Source organism: Chelmon rostratus, chromosome 4, assembly GCF_017976325.1.
Source record: "Chelmon rostratus isolate fCheRos1 chromosome 4, fCheRos1.pri, whole genome shotgun sequence".
In the NCBI taxonomy this organism is placed as follows: Eukaryota; Metazoa; Chordata; class Actinopteri; order Chaetodontiformes; family Chaetodontidae; genus Chelmon; species Chelmon rostratus.
The window spans coordinates 1942373-1963171 of record NC_055661.1 but is presented as its reverse complement, the minus strand read 5'-3'; the positions used below and the strand labels follow the sequence as shown (position 1 = coordinate 1963171).

General features: G+C 40.4%; 1 protein-coding gene across 1 annotated transcript; it reads left to right on the top strand.

Moving 5' to 3' along the window:
• The first annotated feature begins 1057 nt into the window (after positions 1–1057).
• On the top strand, positions 1058–8797 carry LOC121605076 (aquaporin-4-like). The gene is made up of 5 exons (XM_041934837.1): positions 1058–1092; positions 4069–4525; positions 5396–5560; positions 6290–6370; positions 8549–8797. The coding sequence occupies exons 1-5, from the start codon at positions 1058–1060 to the stop codon at positions 8795–8797; spliced, it is 987 nt and encodes a 328-aa protein (XP_041790771.1).
• Positions 8798–20799: the final 12002 nt, after the last annotated feature.

Sequence of the window (20799 nt, the reverse complement as noted above, 5' to 3'; positions counted from 1 at the left end):
CTGCAAACTGATAAGGATAAATTCCATTAAAAGTCAGTGAAAAACTTTGAAATAATCAAAACTAAACATGTTTAGTTTCTTAAGAACATGACAGTGGGGACATTTTATCAGCTTACTGTCCAAAGTTTGAATTGTACAGTTATAGTAGTTTATCTAGAGTGGCTTGGTTTGTTGTAGATGCTGCTTGTGAATAAGAAGAACACAATAACTCATATGTGAAAAGATCATGGACACCAAGAGTCAGCATAAGGAGGTTATCATCACACCAAAAACCAATGCTTGGGGAGCAGTAAACTATACACACAACATCTGTAGAGCATGAAGAAAAAAACTAAGAAAACAAAAGAAATTAGTTGTGTTAGTTCTGCAACTGCTTTGTGTCAGCCATGGCTTCTAATAGCACCAAACACAGAGTATCAGAGTCAGCCTCTTCTATGTACACTAGCACTTATCACTATGTGTTTTATATTATTTGTATTGTAATTTCATAATACTCATTTTTGGTCAAATGAAGTGAGGTGAAGCTTCAGTCAAACATGGTGTCCCTGCTGAACTGCTCATGCTGCTCGTCTTAGAGCTGTGTGGTGCTTCAAAAGAATCATTTCCTGAATGTTCTCTATAGCCAGTATAACACTGAAACATGACGGTGCCCAGAGCTCTCTAATTTATTCAGTGTCCAAAATGAATGGAATCAAATCAACTTCTTTAAAAAGCACCTGTAATTGAATTGAATTTAAGAGCCACCACAGAATTTATTTATATATTAAGCAGGACTGACCTCATTGCTTTAGTTTTTCATGATTGGATTCATTATTTAATGTCCTAAAACAACAACTAAGTAGAGACTCAAATTAAGTATTCGACTAATACGATCAGATTATCATCATATAATAAAAAATCCATGACGTGAGCTAGTTTTGTGTCGCTGCTTCAGTTCTCATCCGATCCCATCCAGGTCGTGCCAGGATAAACCAGACCCTAACCTTAAACAAACAAGCGCACACACGCACAAACCCCCGCTATAAAAGACGGGAACATCCACCAGGCGGGTGGAGTCATGACGGAGAGCGGCGGGGCTCTGGAGCGCCTGAGGTGAGTACACGCGTAAAGACGCACAGGAGCTGGAAAGCGAAGGTAACAGCACGAACTGTGGCGCAATACTAAGCCATGAGTTTCCTTCTGTTCCTAGTTTTTGCAACGAGTGGACTGTGTGATAAACTATGAAGGATATAAGTCACTTATTTACTGTTCTTCTTCGGGACATAATTAACTTTGGCTTTGAGTTTAGATCTGTGGATGACTGAGTGTCATATTATCAGTGTCCGGCGCAGTAAACTAGTCACCGCTCGCTGCTCCTGCGACCATTAACCCGACAGTCCTACTGTTATTGCTGCTGGTGGTGTGCTGCTGCTGCTCAGGAGGAGCTACAATCCTGTTTAAAAAGAATCTTTTAAAACATATAAAATCAGACGTGATGAGAGAAAAAGCCATGCCTCGGTGTGTGGTTTGACCGTCAGGGCTGCAGTGTATTTGGGTTTTTGTCTCATTATTTATGACCACAGGGATTCACAAAAGTGGTTTGCTGGCTAAATAGAGATTTACAGGATATATGGTGCCAGAGCATTGACTTGCTCTAGATTTAGCGCAAACAGCCGTGCTGAATAATTGCTTGACTTGCTCTGGGATTTAAAATGGTCCGTTTTAAACGAAGGCCCACAGTAATATTGACAACCAGCATCTGTAAAGCAACAACTATGGTAGATTTTACAATAACACACGACTGTTAGGAAAATGATTGACTTTAAGGCGATGACTTCCTCTTACCTTTAGGATAGGACCCTGCCTGCACTGACTGCATGATAAAGCTGTGTTACCTGACCACCTGTACTATTGTTCCCACTGCTCTTCCTACTCTGGCTACTACTAGTGTTTGTGCTATTAGTACTTCTTCTGCTACTATAAAGAGCACCAGTAGTATTAGAGTTGTTAATATTATTTCATTTTGTTTTGTATAGCGCATATAACTAGATTTATGAAAACAAAGAACAAATATAAACTATACTAATATACGAATGTGTCCACGCTAAGAAAAGTTAGGGAATAAAACTATTGTGTACTGTAGTCTGAAGTGTAGCAGGAGCATTATGTTTGTGCTCCCATGCATGCTCTGCAAAAGTGGAAAGGGGCCCACACATTTATTGTATGAAATTCTTTCACTTGTGATGGTAGGACACTGCTTCCAGTTGAATCAAAGCACAAAGAAAGCACTTTAATCTACATGTAGAGCAGTCAGAGCTCCTTAATGAAAGGGACAGATAGGAGCCTTTGCATCATACACATGTGGGGCTCTCAGACATTATGAAATGTATAGATGTAAACCAAGTGCTGTTTCCTGTGTCTTATCACATGCATTACCCAAACCTATCGAGCTTCTTTTGCAGAAAAAGACTGATGTGAAATTTTATGTATATTAATTTAAGTAAATAAATAAAAAATGTAGGTTATTAGGTTATTAACCAATCAGTGTAATAATACTTGAGGGATACTTAAAGATAAAAGAGGCATTCATCCTGAATGCCACCCTTGTTTTCATGTTTTTTTGATTATGATCAGGGAGCTGGATTAATCTTGAGCTGAGGGGGTTGACCACAAATGTAGAAATAAGCACTATGTTGCAAGTGTCACTTTAAAGTTCCTGTCATTTCAGTTTATATTGTACTTTTGTGGTGCCTACAATATGAGCAAACACAAATGCAATTCATGTAACTACCACAAAATAATTTATCCAGAACTCAATAAATGTTGCTTTCTTTAATGACATCACTGTTACTCAGCTTTGCTTAAATCACACAGCTTTTTCACTCCACTGAGCAGAGATCAGACAACGCTCTTTTGACTTACTATGGAAGCCATGCTAAAAACAGAATCAAGGCCAGAACAACTGGGCAAAATTGTCCAATCTCCTCACTTCTCCAGACCTTCAGGGGGTCTGAAGGCTCCAGGTTCACCATGCAACCTTCTCCATGGAACACATTTAATAAATTGCATATGTGCTTGCTTGTAAATACAGTATGCACCACTATTATAAACTTAAACAATAGGTGACAGCTAACAAAATAACTAATAACTAGTTAAAAAAATATTTATGAAAAGAATTGAAAGAATTGTAGGCTGTAACATACTTGCAAGTATGTAATGATGAATTATGAAATGAAAGTGTAGTTCACTGACCACCACCACTGACTGAATGTCTTTCATACAAACAGAAGTTACTACGTGTTCTTTAGTAAGTGAAAAAAAAGAGTGCTGTTAGGAACTGTAAGGCCTCAGCGGTGGAGAACACCCTCTCTGCTGCAGGAACAGCCATTGTTGCTGTGCAACGACAGATCTTTTCAAATAGACTACATTCATTTCTTCACCTGCGTTGGCTGAAGTGGCTCAGAGCTTAAACACCTTCGGGACACTTCACTGTGCAGCATTCTGTTCCACCAACATAATGTCACTGTATTAAAGTTAGATGAATTGATTTGTGGAATCTCTGTATTGATTCATTGTAGACTGAATGTGACTTTTCTTCCCCACCCTGACAACAAGACTGACCTCCCACCGAAAAATGTCACAATCATCATTTCAGCAACAAAAACCTCTCGTAGGAGTGATGACTCCTGTCTGTCAGGAGGAAAAGAGGAGATAGCAGGAGGTCAGGCTGGGTGTCAACAAAACATCAGACTTCAACAGGGGAGCCGCTTGTTTCCTGCCAACAGCCAAGCTTTGTCAAGCTTTGTCACATCATGAGACAGGTTTATTTTTCAGCGCTGATGAGTAGCACTTGTGAATGCACAGAAAAATGATGTTGTCCTGCTGACAGGGGCAGCAGATTAGAAAATCCTTCTTTGTGTTCTTCTGGAGAGCAGCTACCAACCACATGTTCGGTTGTTTCATTTGGAGGAGACCCAAAAAGCTAACACTCTTTCACATTTATGCTCTTTCAAGCTTGAGTTTAGGTGTTATGGTCATGGTCATTTCTCTCATACATTATTTTCACTTCTTATTGATTCTCCCTTCCAGGAGGTGTTGCTTCTCCTGCCCTTCACCACACTGTCAGCTCTGGTCTACGTCTTGCCGTGCTCGAGACAAAGCCATGACGGCCTTCAAGGGTATCTGGACTCAGGAGTTCTGGCGCTGCGTGGGGGCTGAGTTCTTTGCCATGCTGCTCTTCGTCCTGCTGAGCCTCGGCTCAACCATCAACTGGGGGGCCATTGAGGAGGATCCCCGTCCGCCTGACCTGCTGCTCATCTCACTCTGCTTTGGCCTGAGCATCGCCACCATGGTGCAGTGCTTCGGCCACATCAGTGGTGCTCATATCAACCCGGCAGTCACAGCGGCCATGGTGGTGACCAGGAAGCTCAGTCTGGCTAAAGCGGTCTTCTACCTGCTGGCCCAATGTGCAGGAGCCATAGCGGGGGCCGCCATTCTGTTCGGGGTCACCCCAGCCTCTGTTAGGGGTGGCATCGGGGTCACCATGGTATGTCTATATTTTTCAAAAGCAATGAACATTTAACTAACCATTAACTGTTCGCCTTTTATTTCACAGTAAAGTCACTTGATTTTAAATTGTAAAACATATAAGAATAACAACAGATTGACTTTAGGATTACTTGTCTACAAATAAAACAATAATTACTGTACACAAGCCCGTTGACAGGGGGGCGCAACCGGGTATGTTGTCCCGGGCCTCAGGACCATAGGGGCCCCTGAATGACCCTTAATTGTTTTACTTTACATTCAAATATTTCTTTTTAATTAAATCATTGCCTGATGAATTAAGTATTATTTTCTACTCAACATATACTTAAAAACTTTAACATATTAAATATTTCAAATATATATATTTTCCTTTTTTTGCACAACACCCCTACCCCCCATCTTAGCAGAGAATGGTTTGACCCCGCTCTGGCGCACTTAAGGAGGGAGGGGATTGGGGTGCTTGGGGGGCCCTATGATGGTCTCTTATCCCCAGGCCCCAGCAAGTCTGTTGACAGCCCTGACTGTACATACATAAGAATTCTGACATGGGTGCTATGTTTTATTTTCTGATTAGTACAACATCAATGTTCTTACATTTTCTAGTAAATGTGCCACTTGAGGAGTTAGGTGACGTTTCCACGTGTCAGCTGAATTTATTCCTTGAGGTTAAGGTCACAGAGTATACATTTTGTATTCACACAGAGCTGAAATCTAATCACACAGACTGCCTCTAGACACGGTCCAGCTGAACTGAATGGACTGCAGTGTGTTCTGCATGTATTATATTCAGATACAGATAACACAAGGTGTTAAAGGCTGTTCATGTCTGATGATGTATGTCTGTGCTGCTGTTGTGTTTCTCACAAAGGTAAATTCAAACATCTCAGTGGGAAACGCTCTGGTTGTCGAGCTCTTCATCACCTTTCAGCTGGTCTTCACTGTATTTGCTACCTGTGACCACAAACGCACTGACCTGAAGGGTTCATCTGCTTTGGCTATTGGCCTGTCTGTGTGTGCTGGTCACCTGTTTGCTGTAAGTACCCTACACTGGTCCTGTTTTTACTATAAATACAGACATAGAAATAGATAATAACCTGTAAAGATAAAGAGGGTTCAGTGTCATATCCATTCTCTGCTGATAGAAATGCCCCAAACCACTGCACCCACAGCAATCAGGCTTGCAGTTGTTTTGTATGCAGATAAGAGTAAGATAAAAAGAATAAATGGAAAGTACAACTTACATTAATGTCTTTCATAAGTTTCTGTAAACAATGATTGGTTGGGAAAAACCTTTGAAGCATTTCAAAGAAGATGTCTTTGATTTGTCAGTTAAGAAAAATTTGGCAATAGCCAAACTCCATGTCTTATTTTTGTTTTTAGAACATGTGAAAAAAAAACTCTCAACAGCTGTTTGAGTTGCCTCTAACAGTAAAGGGGGGTTGTCATTTCCCTTCGAACCTTTGAAAAGTGAAACAGTACCTGTAGGAGCAGCATCAAAGACGAGTGAGATTTCCTTCAGAGAAACAGAACGGTCATTTCTAATGATCTGGGGAAGCAGTGACAAATGATGCCGTCGTGCTGATCGGTGCATTAGATCAGGAAATGCTAATTTGTACCAATTACAAAAATATGTATTCTTTCATTTAGTTTGGAGGGCTTGTTTCAACATTCCACTATTTACTGAATGTCTCACTGTCTTTCTTCTTCCATGCTTCTTGTGGACATCAGGTCTGTATGATTTCAGTTGTGATTGTTCCCTCAGATTCCCTACACTGGAGCCAGTATGAACCCTGCCCGATCCTTTGGCCCAGCCATGGTCACATGGAGCTGGGAAAACCACTGGGTAACGACGCTTTTCTTATAGTTCATTATCCATCAGAGGCTGTAGTACGCAGAACTTCCACACGGCCACACTTTGTAGGAAATATTCTTGATATGATACTGTTCCTAACGCTGCCTCTCCACATGGGAATGTTGATTAGATGATAATAGACGTTGAATGCATTTTGCAGTTCTTGCACAGTTGTCCAACATTAACTTTTTGTTTGGTCTCAGTTGTCTTTCTGCTTTGTTAAACAGCCTTTGGGTTTTTATTTTTTCCCCAATAACAAAGCAGAGGATCGGTTCTCTTTGAATCGTATTCACCAACCAGCAGAGCATCTCTGAGCTGACTTGCCACTCTTCAGCCTGGCATCCTGACGTCTCATTAGTATTGTGTGGCTTTGTGTGTTCTCTCAGCTTTGATGTCGTTTCTTGTTTCGATTTTGAGCTTTGATTGTAGTAGTCCCATCTCCTTGGAGAAGCTTTGATATTCTTTCTGCTTCTTCCATCATTTCACAGTGGCTTCAAAGTTATCTCTGTAGACATTTTCTCTGTCTCTTTCATTTCCTGTGCCCTCTCGGTTGTGATGTACCTGCTTCTGCAGGTATGGCATCATGAACAGGGAAGTCTTTCTCTGGCTCTGGTTGAACTGGATGTGTCTGTTGTTGCTCAGGTTTGGTTAATGTGCCTCATGTTTCATGAGAGACTCATTATTTTTGTAACATTTTCTTGTAAAGCACTTCCCATATGAAAGGTGTATACAAACAATTTATTACATTACTTCACTTTTCCTTATTTTATGGCATTTCTAATATAACTGTAATATTTGAAACAAGCAACTTCTCTACTGATTTATTTGTTATCTGACTTTATCCACTTTTCATCGATTTAATTGATCCTATCATGTAGACTAGAAACACTGTTGGTTGTATTCAACAGTGACTTATGATATTTTTTCCTTATGATGATGATGAACATATGGACAGTCAGTCTGTGTATCCTGCTCTCAGAATAACAGCGAAGAGATTTGTCTGCTTGTTGTCTGCCACAGATGGTGATGCACTAAAACTGAAAAGTGTAGGCAGGACATTCATAACACAGCCACATTAGGATCACCACACCCAGTCTGTCCACTCATCTGTCGACTCCACTTTATTGCCATGAAGCTAAAGTCTCTCGTCTCTTCTTGTTTTGACTTTCTTTCTGTCTTTCTTTTTAGCCGTGGTTGCAGCATAGCTCTAGGGACGGCAATGGTGATTTTTATATAACTCACTCTTTGAAATGATATCAAGGCTTAAGTCATAATTATGGGCATGGCCACTTTGAGTGACAGCTAGCTGCTAGATTTCAGCAAACAGGTTTCATTTGGTCTGCCTCAGCTCCACCCAAGCACCACCCCTTTGACCATTTTTTGGATTAGGAGTTTGGCTCACAGAGACTACGTCTATGTTTAATATAATCTATGAGCAAAACTAATGATATTTCCATCATCCTCATTATACCTTCTGAACATCAGCATGTCCACTTTGCTGATTTTATCTGAGTCTAAGTACAGCCAAGCCATCTGCATGCTTTGGGCCACCGATGCACAGAAAGTTCTGATGCATTTATAGTGAAACTGTTCCACCCTAGAGGGCACTAGTGCAAGTTTTTAGACATGGAGACAACAAGGGGCAGCAATCATGATCTAGTTTCACTTTTGGTTTCCACAGGGATCATTATGTATGTCTGAGAGTGGTGTTCACATAAAAATCTTAATTATTTGAGTAATTCAGGTACATGATTAAAATAAACGAGCAGTAAAACCAGCAGCAGAAAAATATTCAACAGAAAATAAAGCAGACTAGACCTTTTCTTATGAGGTTCCTTATAAGGCACGCCCACTTCGAGTGTAATCTGAATACAGATATTTTCGTGACCCCAGCAGATACAGAAACAGATACAGATGGTAGCTTTGCATCACACCCATGTTCTATATTTTAGATGAGGTATGTTTTTGGGTTGAGAGCAAAGTAAAATTTTAAAAATGCATTTTTTTGTGTATAATCACTGTTACAGAAATGTTTGGAAATGGCAAAGATAGTGTCTATAAACACCTCCCATACATCATTATCCATTGCAATGAATCAACTGTTTCAGTATTTTCAGTTTCATGTGTCTTTCCTGTGTGTGTGTGTGTGTGTGTGTGTGTGTGTGTTAGGTGTACTGGGTGGGTCCATTGCTGGGTGGGGCTCTGGCTGCAGCCCTCTATGAATACCTGTTCTGTCCAGACTCAGAGATGAAGAAACGTTACTCTGAGGCCTTCATCAAGACACCATTCACTTCTGCTAAACACCGACAGGACTCAGTGACAGCCCAGGAGCCTCTCTTCACTGTCATGGATGTGGAGAGAGCTGAGAGGAAGGACAGAGAGAGGGAGGTATCGGAGGAGGTGTTGTCATCTGTATGACTAGAAAGGAAACACAGCACTGATGTCAGGACTGCTGATCACCAGTCCACTCTGAAGGAGACCGACCTCCTGTAGACTGACACAGCAAACACAAACACATTACAGGAGGAAAAAAAAAAAGAAATGCAAACCTCCTTAATATGTAAACAGACGAAGGGAATATTTTATTATTTACTAAGATGGGGCCCCTCTCCCAGTGCCAAATAGTCAGATTGCGTTTGTCCATATTAACTGAAGGACAGGGCCATTTGCTGGTAAAATGGCAGAAAAACAAAATTGGCATGCTAAAAACTGTGTGTTTGTGCTCATGCAGTACAGATTTTAAGAGTGTCCCCATGTAGAGGACAGGATGTAAATACATACAAATTGTTACTGCATTTAGAGTATTGACCATGAGACCTTTGCTGCAGTGGAAATTCCATCTAAAATTTAAAGTCTGGAAAGGAAAGGAGACTATAGGGAGGAGAAACAACAAGAGATGGATAAATTAAAATATGCATTATAAAGTTAATTTATATGTATACAGAGTTATATGTAGAGCACCATAAAATAAGAAAAAAGATGAGCAGTGTAACAACCTGCTTTTTTTACTACATGATTTCCCCTTTCTGTTTCTTTCTGTTTCCTACTTGAGGATGTATTTTTCCTAACTTTTAATGGCTTAAAGCGGGCACAGTTTAGCGTGTTATGGTTTAAGCAGCCAACAATACTCCTTAGGTACAACATTAGGTTTTCACAACTCCAGGAGACAGCTGATCTTTTTGTTCTACTGACAACATTAGGGTATTTCACTTAGACTTCCTCACATATATCCCCTATTGCAGTCCAATACACATCTTCCGTTCAACCAGTATTTTAAGTTCAGCAGCAAAGAACACTTCCTTTGTAGCTCCCTTGCTTTTCAGACGTGCACAAAAAATGTGTCCAGTATCAGATTTTGTATTTTTTTTTGGCAGCACAAATCATCATTTTCATGTGTTTGGCCCTCTAAAACTATACTGCCACACCCTTGGCATTCTTAGAACCTTACTACTGGTGAAATGTAACGTTTGGCCTTAAGTGGCCTTCAGAATGATGCCAGTGTCAATTATGTTGGCCAGATCACTGAAAACACTCTTGCAGATATGCTGCAGGTCACTATTATCACTCGTAGCCATCTGCATTTGAATGGTCGACAAAAGTCCTGATATTTTCAACAGTATTTCATGAAAAAACAAAACCTTTTAATCAGCAGAGTTTTTAAGGATGTGTGCAGTAAACTAGTTTCGGTAAAATGCTGAAATGTAAAACATACTGATGTTGACAGCAGCCCCCACTTTTCACATGCCGACCAACTCTGTCGTCCAGTCATTCAAACCGACATCATTGAACAGCTTCATGAGTCCGTCCGTTTTGGCCTGTGCAGGTCGGTCAGCACACACAGACAAAACCAGATTGTAAGCAGTCTCGTAAACGCTCAGTATACAAAGGCGTGTTTTGAAACAACTGACATGACACATTTCTGAACTTTGTTGTGCATGTGTACCTGTGTAGCAGTTATGTGCATACCTGCGTTTAAAGCTCTTGCTAAAGATGCAAACCATAAGTTTTAGCTTAATATAATATATGAACGAATGTGGTTGTGAATTTATTCTCGATGGTAAATCTGCATTTATAAGAACTTCACTGTCACAAAAACACAAAATCTTCTGGTTTGAGGGAGGTAAATTGCACAAGCAGCCAGTACAATTTTGCCTCAGTTTCACTTGCAGGGCCAGATCAACTCACGAGGGGGCCACAGACAAATTATTGTAAGCATTTTTTCGTAACAAGTTGGTGACACATTTATTTAGTAAAATGCTCAGTGCAGACACAATATACAGCATACCCAAATTGAGAATGGTCTCAAACTAGATATTAACACAGGGCCCATTCTAGGCTTTCAATATCAGGTATAATGCAGGTGATGCTTTAAGGCTCCCATCATTTCAGTTTATATTGAGCTATAGTGGCGCATATGGAATTATGAAACTAATTTGCTATTCTACATTAAAACTACAAATGGCCAAACAATGAATCTGACCTCAGGGCCCCTAAGGGCGCGGGGCCTTGCACCATTTGCTGCCATTGCCCAGTTGGTGTTAGCATTGCTGGAATCCCATGTGCTGTACTGCTGTGTTGGGGTGACGTTCCACATGTGAGTTAAGACAAATCAAAAAGTTCCTATTATCCTATAGTAGATGACGAAAAAAACACTGAATGTTTGCCGCACAGATATCATCTGTATATGTTATACTGATATGCCCAAAAATATATAACATGTTTCGAAGTGTTGTCACATACTGTTTGATGGATTTATAAGTAAACCAACAGATTTTGATTAAGTGTCTTTTGCTGGTTACAAATTTTTGAGATGTCTTTGAATAAACTAAATTATTTGTATTGTGTACATTGAGGCACTGTGACTTTGAGATACAGGTTTTCTTTGATGTTTAATAGAAGGCAGCAGTAAATAATGAAGAAGTCTGAAAGAATGAGTTGACATTCTATCTTATAAATCTTCTATAAGGATCAAATACAAATTACACTAAATCTAAATAAATGAATGAATGCTGTCATAAGTCTTCATTGAGCAAGTATGAATGATGAAGAATGTATAAAAATGTGATTTTGTTTATGTTAAAAACCTTAGACAATCCTCATAAAGTTAGACAGTGTTTTATGGTCAAATAAATAAAATAATGAACACATGCCACTGTGGTAACTGTAAGGTAATAATTGAAATAATACAAATGAAAAATGCAGCTTAAATACCAACAGTGAAGTGTCTGAAAGGTCAAAGTAAGGGAAAGTAAACGATACTTGAGAGGCCTGGACCTGCGATTAAAGCACATCAAAAGCTGATCTTATGTTCCTAATTGCAAGTAAGTTCCGTAGACCTTTGAATTATAAAACATTGAACCACAAAATAACTATATATGAATATCAAAATCTCAAAGTCTCTGGTTGATAGTAATATTTATTTAATAATCAGACATGTCATTTAATTCAGATGATCATTAGCTGAAATAAATGAATGAATGACTGATTGATCAAAGTCTGAGACACATTTGTGCTTCTATTGACCAGCAGATGTCACTAACAGCCTGACTAAATAAGCTATGACCTCTCTGTTTCATTGTGTGTGTGTGTGTGTGTGTGTGTGTGTGTGCGTGCGCACGCGTGTGTGTGCCTGTGCTGCTTGTGTGTGTGTGAGTGTGTGTGTGTGCGTGCGTGCGTGCGTGTACGTGTATTACTAATGTTGTGGGGACATAAATCTGTTTACACAGTCACAATATGGGGACTCGCCTTACTTCTGGGGACAAAATACAAGTCCCCATAATGTACATCATTCAATTCTAGGGTTAAGACTTGTGTTCAGGTTAGGTTTAGGGTTAAAAATGGGATGGAGGTTGTGTTGTTACCCCTAGGGGTCACAATCTGCACTGGCACAGGTTATTCACATTCATTCAGATCATGCAGTTGTTAATTTAAAGTGTTTGTAAGAAATGATGTCATGTGATCCATATCGAGAATCTAAAATAAAACTATATTCCTAAACAAAAGAAACACCAACAAATCTTAAACAAATGTAAAAACACTCCAAACAGCATAATATTATATCAATCAGAATCAATCAATCGGGGGGGGGGGGGCAGTTGTTGGACAAAGGAAAAGAAAAACAAAACAAACAAATGTTTAGCTATGTCTTTTACAGCAAGTCTTCCTAGATTTTTCATATTATGAATACAGAAAATACATTGTAAACACGAGGTACACTAGATACATCAAGGGATATTCTAAAAGAGGAAAGGAATACTGCTTGTCTCTGAATATCCATTCTGTTTTTCCTGATCTTTTAATTTGCCTGTGTTAACGAGAAGAGAAACTACTGGCAAAATATGAACGTGCAACAAGCATCAATCCGTGTATCATTCGTTCTATTTTCAATTGGCAATCAAAAATGAAAAAATAAAAAAGTGACAGTTTATTTTGTTTTTCGTTTTTTAACACAAAAAAACGAAAAAATGCCTGGTTTTTAATATTTCCTTTTCAGGATCAGATCAAAAATACGACATGGAAAAACGGGCCACAGGAATGAATTTGATTTTAATATTTAATTGATCGGGTTTATGTGACCCCGGAAATGGCTCTGTGCGCGGCAGTTCGGGTAGTGCAGCAGGCAAGACTACATGGCAGCGCTGGAACCACACACTATTGTAATCAAACAGTTGTTCGACCCACGCGGATCTCCACGTTGCAGCAGATGGGTATTCTGCAATGCTCGGGAATGAGCGTCAGAAGATTCTGTGCCAATCTGCGGAGAAAAAAAGATGCAGAGCTGGAGAGCGCTTTGGTTCGAACCATATATGAGGTAAGTTTTCGTTCAGATTTCTACAGTATATTGCAAATATTATATAGCAAACATTACCAGTAAATGTGTAATCTCATTACAGACGGGTCCATCATATGGTCGGAAGTTCATGACCGGCTGCCTGTCTACACTGGGGCTGCATGTGGGAGAAGGTCGGGTTGGAAGAGCCCTAAGAGAGCTCCATCAGCCGTACACCAGGCCCCCAACAGAACTTCAATCGGGCTCACTGCAGGACGAGAACCCGGGTCGAGATGACCATAGGCCTGCTGAAAGCCCGTTTCCAGTGCCTACGTCACCTGAGGGTGACCCCTGCGAGGGCCTGTGATATTATTGTGGCTTGTGTTGTTCTTCATAATACTGCTACTATTAGAGGAGAGCAACAACCTGTCCTACAAATGGACGACCCTGATGATGACCCCTTCCACCTGCCAGCTATGCAGGATGGCAGAGCAGTCAGAGACACCATATGCCATAATCATTTCCGAGATGAAGTCACCATCATCACCACCACCACAGCAGTCAAATAAATCAATAATACGCATTTCATTTGGTCTTCTTTATTTCCTACAAACACAAGAGCTTGTTTAGTTAATGTTCAGTTTTTTGTATTTTTATCAGGAAATAGATTTTGTAGATTTCTTTTACAGGTAACTGGGAATACATAAGGCGGACATTGAATGGTACAGTTGCCACAAATTCCACAGACTGAACCTCTGGTGTTTACTGAATATTCATCTCACTGTGTCAATCTGTGCAGTGGAAGTTGAGGGACCTTCCTGCTGCTGCCCAGTCATGCTCTGTTAAAAAGGATGAGAATGTGTTAATACTTCAGTGTAGGCTAAATGTCACACTCTATATTCCACCAGAATGTTAATGAATGTAAATGGGAAGTATCAGTAACATATGAAGATGTTACCTCTATAGGCCTTTCTGGATCCCCCTCTGTGAAGGCAGCAGTCAGAGTTTCGTTGTAGTCTTCATCCTAGATGAGTGATATGTTTCAGTATACTTAAATGGACCATTTTGCAAAATCTTTGGAGTATTGCCTACTTACAGTTACAAGCTCTGTTGTGGCTTGAAGTAGCCCCACCAGGCAGACAGTACCATCAGAATCTGAGAAAAAAAAGCCATGAAAAGAAAATAAATATTTTTATGAATAGGCTTTAATATATATATATATATATATATATATATATATATATATATTATATATATATGCCAAGCCATATTACATTTTATGAAGGCACTTGTGTCTTGGGTGGTGGTCTCAGAGGATGAACTCCCTCCAGGTATTCCCTCAGCCACTGGCCTTCCTACATTCTGGCTGAGGGCCAGCTCCTCTGCCTCAGTTAGAGGTGGTGCTGGGCCACCACCCGTTCTTCATGCATCTGCCTTCTTTCTGTTGGCTGAGTAAAAGTCTGTGTTAGTTTAAATATAGGCTTAATTATTTAACATAACATGATATAGATGAGAACACTTTTTTTTTCATTTTTAAACTGTATTTCATTCGTTAACAAAAAACAAAACATTATATAAACACAATATACCCAATTTTACAATGAACGGGAGCAGAAAGAAGAAAAAAAACGTATATTTATGTGTGTGAAAACAGCATTATGTTGGGGACAAAACAACTGCACAAACAGCCACTTAATATACTTTAGAATGTAAAACATCAAAATGAGGTAGCTACCTCCATGAGATCGTGCCGAACAATGTTTTTATATTTCATTTTAAGCTGCTGCCAAGTGCGCTTCTCCCCCACGGGATTGCACCTAAATTAAATAAATTAATAGGAAACCATTCAAGCAGTTTTGCCCTGTAATATTATTGTGATTTCAAAGGACTACATTTATACTCACGCATTGACCCGAGCAGCAATGTTCTCCCACGCCGTCTCCCTCTCCTTCGCAGCTGCAGCGGTGTTGGACTTCTGTCTAAAAACATGTTCATATTCGCTGTATGAGCGCATTAAAATGTCTAATTTCCAGTGGGGTGAAGTAGGCAGTCTTCCGCTTCCCCGTTGCCATGGTGACTCCTCAAATCAGGGTTCCATTGATGCTGTCTTTTTATACTTGTGGTGCACGCGCTTAACGCCAGGTGAACCTACTGTGAGTTAATCAAACTAACTCAAATCTGCTGTTGTGGAATCGAAAACTCAGAGTTTCCTATCTCAGAGTAGATCAACTCAGAGTTCAGGGTTACACTCAGAGTTTGGTCAACCTGCTTTGTGAAACGGACCCCAGATCGATAGATCGATTGTTGTGACTAGCAAGCTAGCGTAGCTATGTTTGCTGACTCTCATTACAAAACTTCCGGGTCACGTACATCCAACCAATTAAATATTAAAATCAAATTCATTCCTGTGGCCCGTTTTTCCATTTCGTATTTTTGATCTGATCCTAAAGTTGAAATATTAAAAACCAGGCATTTTTTCGCTTTTTTGTGTTAGATTAAAAAACGAAAAACAAAATAATCTGTCACTTTTTTATTTTTTCATTTTTGATTGCCAATTGAAAATAGAAAGAACGAATGATACACGGATTATTCTGTCGCTTACTGATTTTATTTTTTTGTTATTCTAAATAGAAAATGAAAATCAAACCATTTTTTAAATTTCGTATATCCCTTTTGATCATGAAAAGGAAAAACGCCTTGTATTTCAATTTTAATCGGCGACCAGAAAATAAGCTTACTGCCCGGCGCTCAGTGCAGAAAAGGCTCAGACACCACGCGGGAGAGCCTGACCACTTATACCGTCCGCGACAGCCCAGATAGAAAGTGACTCGCCGCGCCGACGGCAAAGTTGTACTCACTGGCCACGTCGTATCAATAAATAAATAAAGCCACCGTCAACTTTACATTAAAGAACGTAGTCTACCGTTAATACACCACAAAACGATGGTGGAGCTCATAGCCTGCGCACTCACTGAGCAGACAGCACGGTCCATCTTACCCCGACGTTCACGACAAAAATCCACAGGGACGTTGTGTTTAGCGACCATAGTGAAATTAAGCTTCAGTGACACGTGCTATGCGAGAATGGCACATATAGACAGTGTGGCAACGCGGTGGTGGTGGTACCGTTATATTATATAGGGGCGGTAACAGAATACAAATTGCAAGCCAGACAACGCCACCTAGGGACTTTCACCCAAGGAGTTTTACCCAGTTCTACACAGTAAGGCAAACACAGGTTCGAGCACTACAGGCAGAGACGTGGTTCAAAAGCAAATCAGAATTTATTAATGATTTAAACAAAAAAAAAATTAAACTGGAAGTGTCTGTTGGAGGGAAAGAAGAGATTAGCACTGAGCAATGAATGCAGATCAAAATTACGGTAGGATGTATGGAAATTTATTACAGTAACTGTTTTCACTTAAAACACTTCCAAAGTGAAATATTAAAACTATCAGAAAAAAAGGGAAGGGGAAGTGAGTGGAAGCCAGCAAGGGGGAGGCAAACTACCGAAGGAGGTGTCCCAGGAGTGCACTTACTCACCACTCGTGAACTCACAGCAAACACACAGCAAACGGGTGCAAACTATCGTGTCCCAGTGCCCTTATCACGACAACAGAAAGGTGCCGGGAACCACCCCGAGTGCCTAGCCTCCACCGCCGGCCAGCAACCACTGCACTGTAAGGGAGGAGAAAGCAAATGTTACCAAAGAAACAGTTAAAACTGTATTAAACCAGTTGGTTCGAACTAAAAGGGCAATTTTTAATAGCACTTACAACACCCAAATCTAAAAAAATTAACCCAAGACAAACAGCACAAATAAATCAAAAACAAAACAGATGCAAGGCAAAACAATTGAAACAAACAAAACAAACGAATCCAACAAAACACAGCAAAACAGAACAAAACAAAACAGCACAAAACAAAACAGCAGCTGATTGTGTCTGAGCAGGTACTACAGTTACCCTGATGTCCTCGGTCTGGAACAAGTCACCACTACAAAAGAGGCAAACAGTGTTAACATTTTGTGGGGTTTGTGGAAGTTGAACATTGTTGAAAAGTTAACAAACCTCAAATCCCTCCCAATTCACACCACGACGACCAGTTTACCAGCACACAGACAGCAAACTACCAAACACAAACACAACACATGCTCACAATGCCCATGTTAAAATAAAAGTCACAAGAAGTCTAAAATGACCTCCAGGCCACATTACCCACCTCAGAGACACGACCATGTGGCAGCCACCAGGCACAGACAAAGAAAGGGCAGCCTTCATGCCACAGGTGTCTTAAATAGGCTACCAATTTAGAGGGGTTGGGCAAAGGGGAGGAGCTGACCAATCCGCAGCCTCCAGCTCAGGCTCTCTCTGCCACAACAGCAAAATGACACTGGCAGATCTGTGCCAGACTGTGGATAACATTCGGTACAGATCCGCCAAACGGGTCTGCACCGGGGTCTTTATTCACAACGGCCCAATACCAGCGCAGATACGGATTACTGATCTGGAACGGACTTGGGCCAGTTGTGGCCCAGTACAGTTAAAAAAGCAATAACATTTGGTTCGGATCCGGCACAAATCCATGATTCATATTTTACATCTGGGCCAAATGCAATCCACATACAGCACACTCAGCAACAGATCTGGGCCAGTTCTGGCCCAGCATAATTAATAAAGCTCTACGACATTTGGTTTGGATCTGGCACAGATCTGGTCCAAAATGTGTACACATACAGCATAAAGAAATGCACATCTGTCCTCATAAAATTGTTTATTTAGAGGTATACATTTACCCCAACCAAACAGCTCTCTTTGTCAGACTTCATCAAACCTCTCTGTCAGAATTACATGTAATGTCTCAACAGGGTCTTAATAATAACATGTACATGTCAGACTTAAATGTACATTTTTAAAACCCTAACAGCTCTGTCAGACTTGCATGTAAAACACCAAATAGCTCTCTGTCAGAACATGTACATGAAAACACCGCTCTCTTTGTCAGAATTACCCACACATATGCATGCATGCAAGCTGTGGCTGAGCACGAACCACAGAGGAAACATTAGTATAGGGAACAGTCCACCGTCACAAGGGTGTCAAACAGTCCAGAATGGGCACTAGTTCATTGGGACATAGTTTGTTGTGACCGTTGTCTACGGCCACCCCCACGGTCAGAAGCCAAATTAAACCACCTGATGGAATGGTGGTTTATTTCCATGTCCGTTGCCTTTTCCCCCTGATGGTTCTTGCGCACAGCCCCTACAGTACATTAAAATAAGAAAAACACAGAGCAAACAAAAGGTTATGGTCCAGAAATTACCAACTCAACATTTTGATTTCTGTCACTTTATCCCACAATGCAGTTTTGTATGAAATAGTAAACTTCACTTGATTAAAGACAGGGCTAGATTTGCTGAAGACATTTGACATTTTGAGGAAAAATTTAGAGAGGTCATGATGAGGATACTAAGAGAAAAACAAAACAATTCTATGGAAAAGTCATTTTAAATTATAGACAAAAAAAGTTGTTTTTTCAGTGTTTAATTCATCAGTGATATTTTTGTTGATAGGATTCAGAATTGTATGAGTTTAAATGATCAGTTCAATATTGCATCAGGTGAGGGATGAGTCAATACTTACGTGTGCAGGGAATTGGCTCCCTCCCAGACTGGACAGCTCTTACAGTGGGCATGAACACTTCCGTGGCAGTTTCCAGAGGATTTGTGGACCGAGATGAATGGAAATGTTCAAAAGATGGCAGTGGAGGTTGTGGTGCAAACGAGGACATCCCAGGAGGTGGTGGATGGAGAGATGATGTATAAGAAGTCACGAAGGACGTCAGCTCTGTGAGTGTCGGCTCAGGAGGAGGGAGCTCAGGAGGTACAGCACGAGCGGATGGACCTGGAGGAGATGGTGATGGTGGATGCGCAGCAGTGCCAGATAGCCTTGGAGGTGGTGGTGGAGGAGCAGTAATGGAAAATAGCCCCGGAGGTGGCTGAGGTGAGGTGGAGGTGCAGCAAAGGAAGATGGTCTTGTAGAGGATGCATTGCTGAAAGGACAAAAAGAAATGGCGTTGGGTACATTTTCCTACCTATTATTTTAGTATCATATCATGCAGTGCAGAGAAAGAAACCAAAAATTAACATCTCAGCAGTTTAGAAATCTTTTTTTTAATGCACACAAAAGATTGTTTGCAGGATTAGAAAAATCTAATATGATAAATCAGACAGTGGTTATATTTACCTTCGTGACGACAATGGGGATGCTGACGACTGCTGAGGGTGTGCTATTGGAGTTGAGCCTTTTTGGGATATGGCCTTTTTATTAGGAACACCCTCAGTGTCACTCTCCTCTTCTGTATCACCATAATAGTGGCTGGATAAACACAAACACAAATACTGGAAGATATTAAGTTCTAACAATAACCAGATGCTTAAATATTTTTTTACCATATGTCTTCAAAACTGACAGGATGCCTTGCCCAGTTCTGTCCAGGTGCCTCTGCACACCGCACCGCTTTATTGATCCGCTCAACCCTTGTATAATTTGGCCAGAGGGCGAAACCATCACTGTACCATGACTGAGGTACTACCCCCACAGACTTTGCTGCATCAAAGTATTGAACAACATGAAACATCCTAGAAAAAAGAGAAATAAAAAAAAGAGTCATTTGCATTGCTATTTTTTCCACCAAGAATTTTTAGTATCAACAAAAAGAAATAAACTTACATGTACTTAGTACACCGATGTTCAGCGTAGAATGATGATGTTTTAAGACGACTCAACTAACCACAACTTACTCCACTATAGCAAACCAACTCTTTCAACTCAACAACAAAGTCGCTCAAAAATATACTTGCTGGCTTTGGTTTATGTGGTCCACAGAACAATGCAATCACAGCTGGTTCCTTAATTGGAACACTTAGGAGGAGTCCTAAAATGGGCCACACCTGAATCCCACTACTTTTGAACAAAGGCAGCGCATCAATGTTGATCTGCAGTTTTAAGGTACAGCCATTAGTGATTGACTCAAATGCCTGGTGCAGTTTCTGTTCGAAAGATGACAGGATGCCAATGTAATAATATAGTCCTCCACATCTTTCCTGTATGTTGTGAGTAATCTTTGTCTTAAGGAGGGTTCTTGCATCCTTCGGAAGATCAGGATGGTACAATCTTAACAAACCAAGAAGAGCTGTGAGAGCCACTAGGGAAACTCCAAATGTTAACGCCCAGTTATGAAGACTGGCCCCTAGATTACATGACTGATCCACTGGCTGGGTTAAACACAGTGTAACAAAATTAAAACCAGTTAACTTACACGACAGTTTGGGTGGTCAGAGGAGAAGTGGTGGAGCAGGAAGCAGCAGTGTGATTAGCACTAGAGAGGAGAAAAGAGAAAGGAAGGGGAGAGTTCTATTATTTCTGCTGGATGATGTTTCAAGTCTCCACACAGAAGGTGCCCATGTATGAATATCATCAATATTAGGTCACAGAGTGACACAGACAAAAATAACTATTCATAGTATGAGTGGAAATCAGTATTTCACAATGTACAATATGCAACATTATTTATAATTAAGTGCATAATTTATTTATTCACTAATTTTCTGTCAGGTTCACATAATCTGACAAACTGAAAAGTGAGCAAA

Coding starts and splice junctions, on each gene's coding strand:
- LOC121605076 (XM_041934837.1), top strand. CDS start 1,058: ATGACGGAGAGCGGCGGGGCTCTGGAGCGCCTGAG. Junction 4,526..5,395: donor GTGGCATCGGGGTCACCATG/GTATGTCTATAT, acceptor TTTCTCACAAAG/GTAAATTCAAACATCTCAGT. Junction 6,371..8,548: donor GGAGCTGGGAAAACCACTGG/GTAACGACGCTT, acceptor TGTGTGTGTTAG/GTGTACTGGGTGGGTCCATT.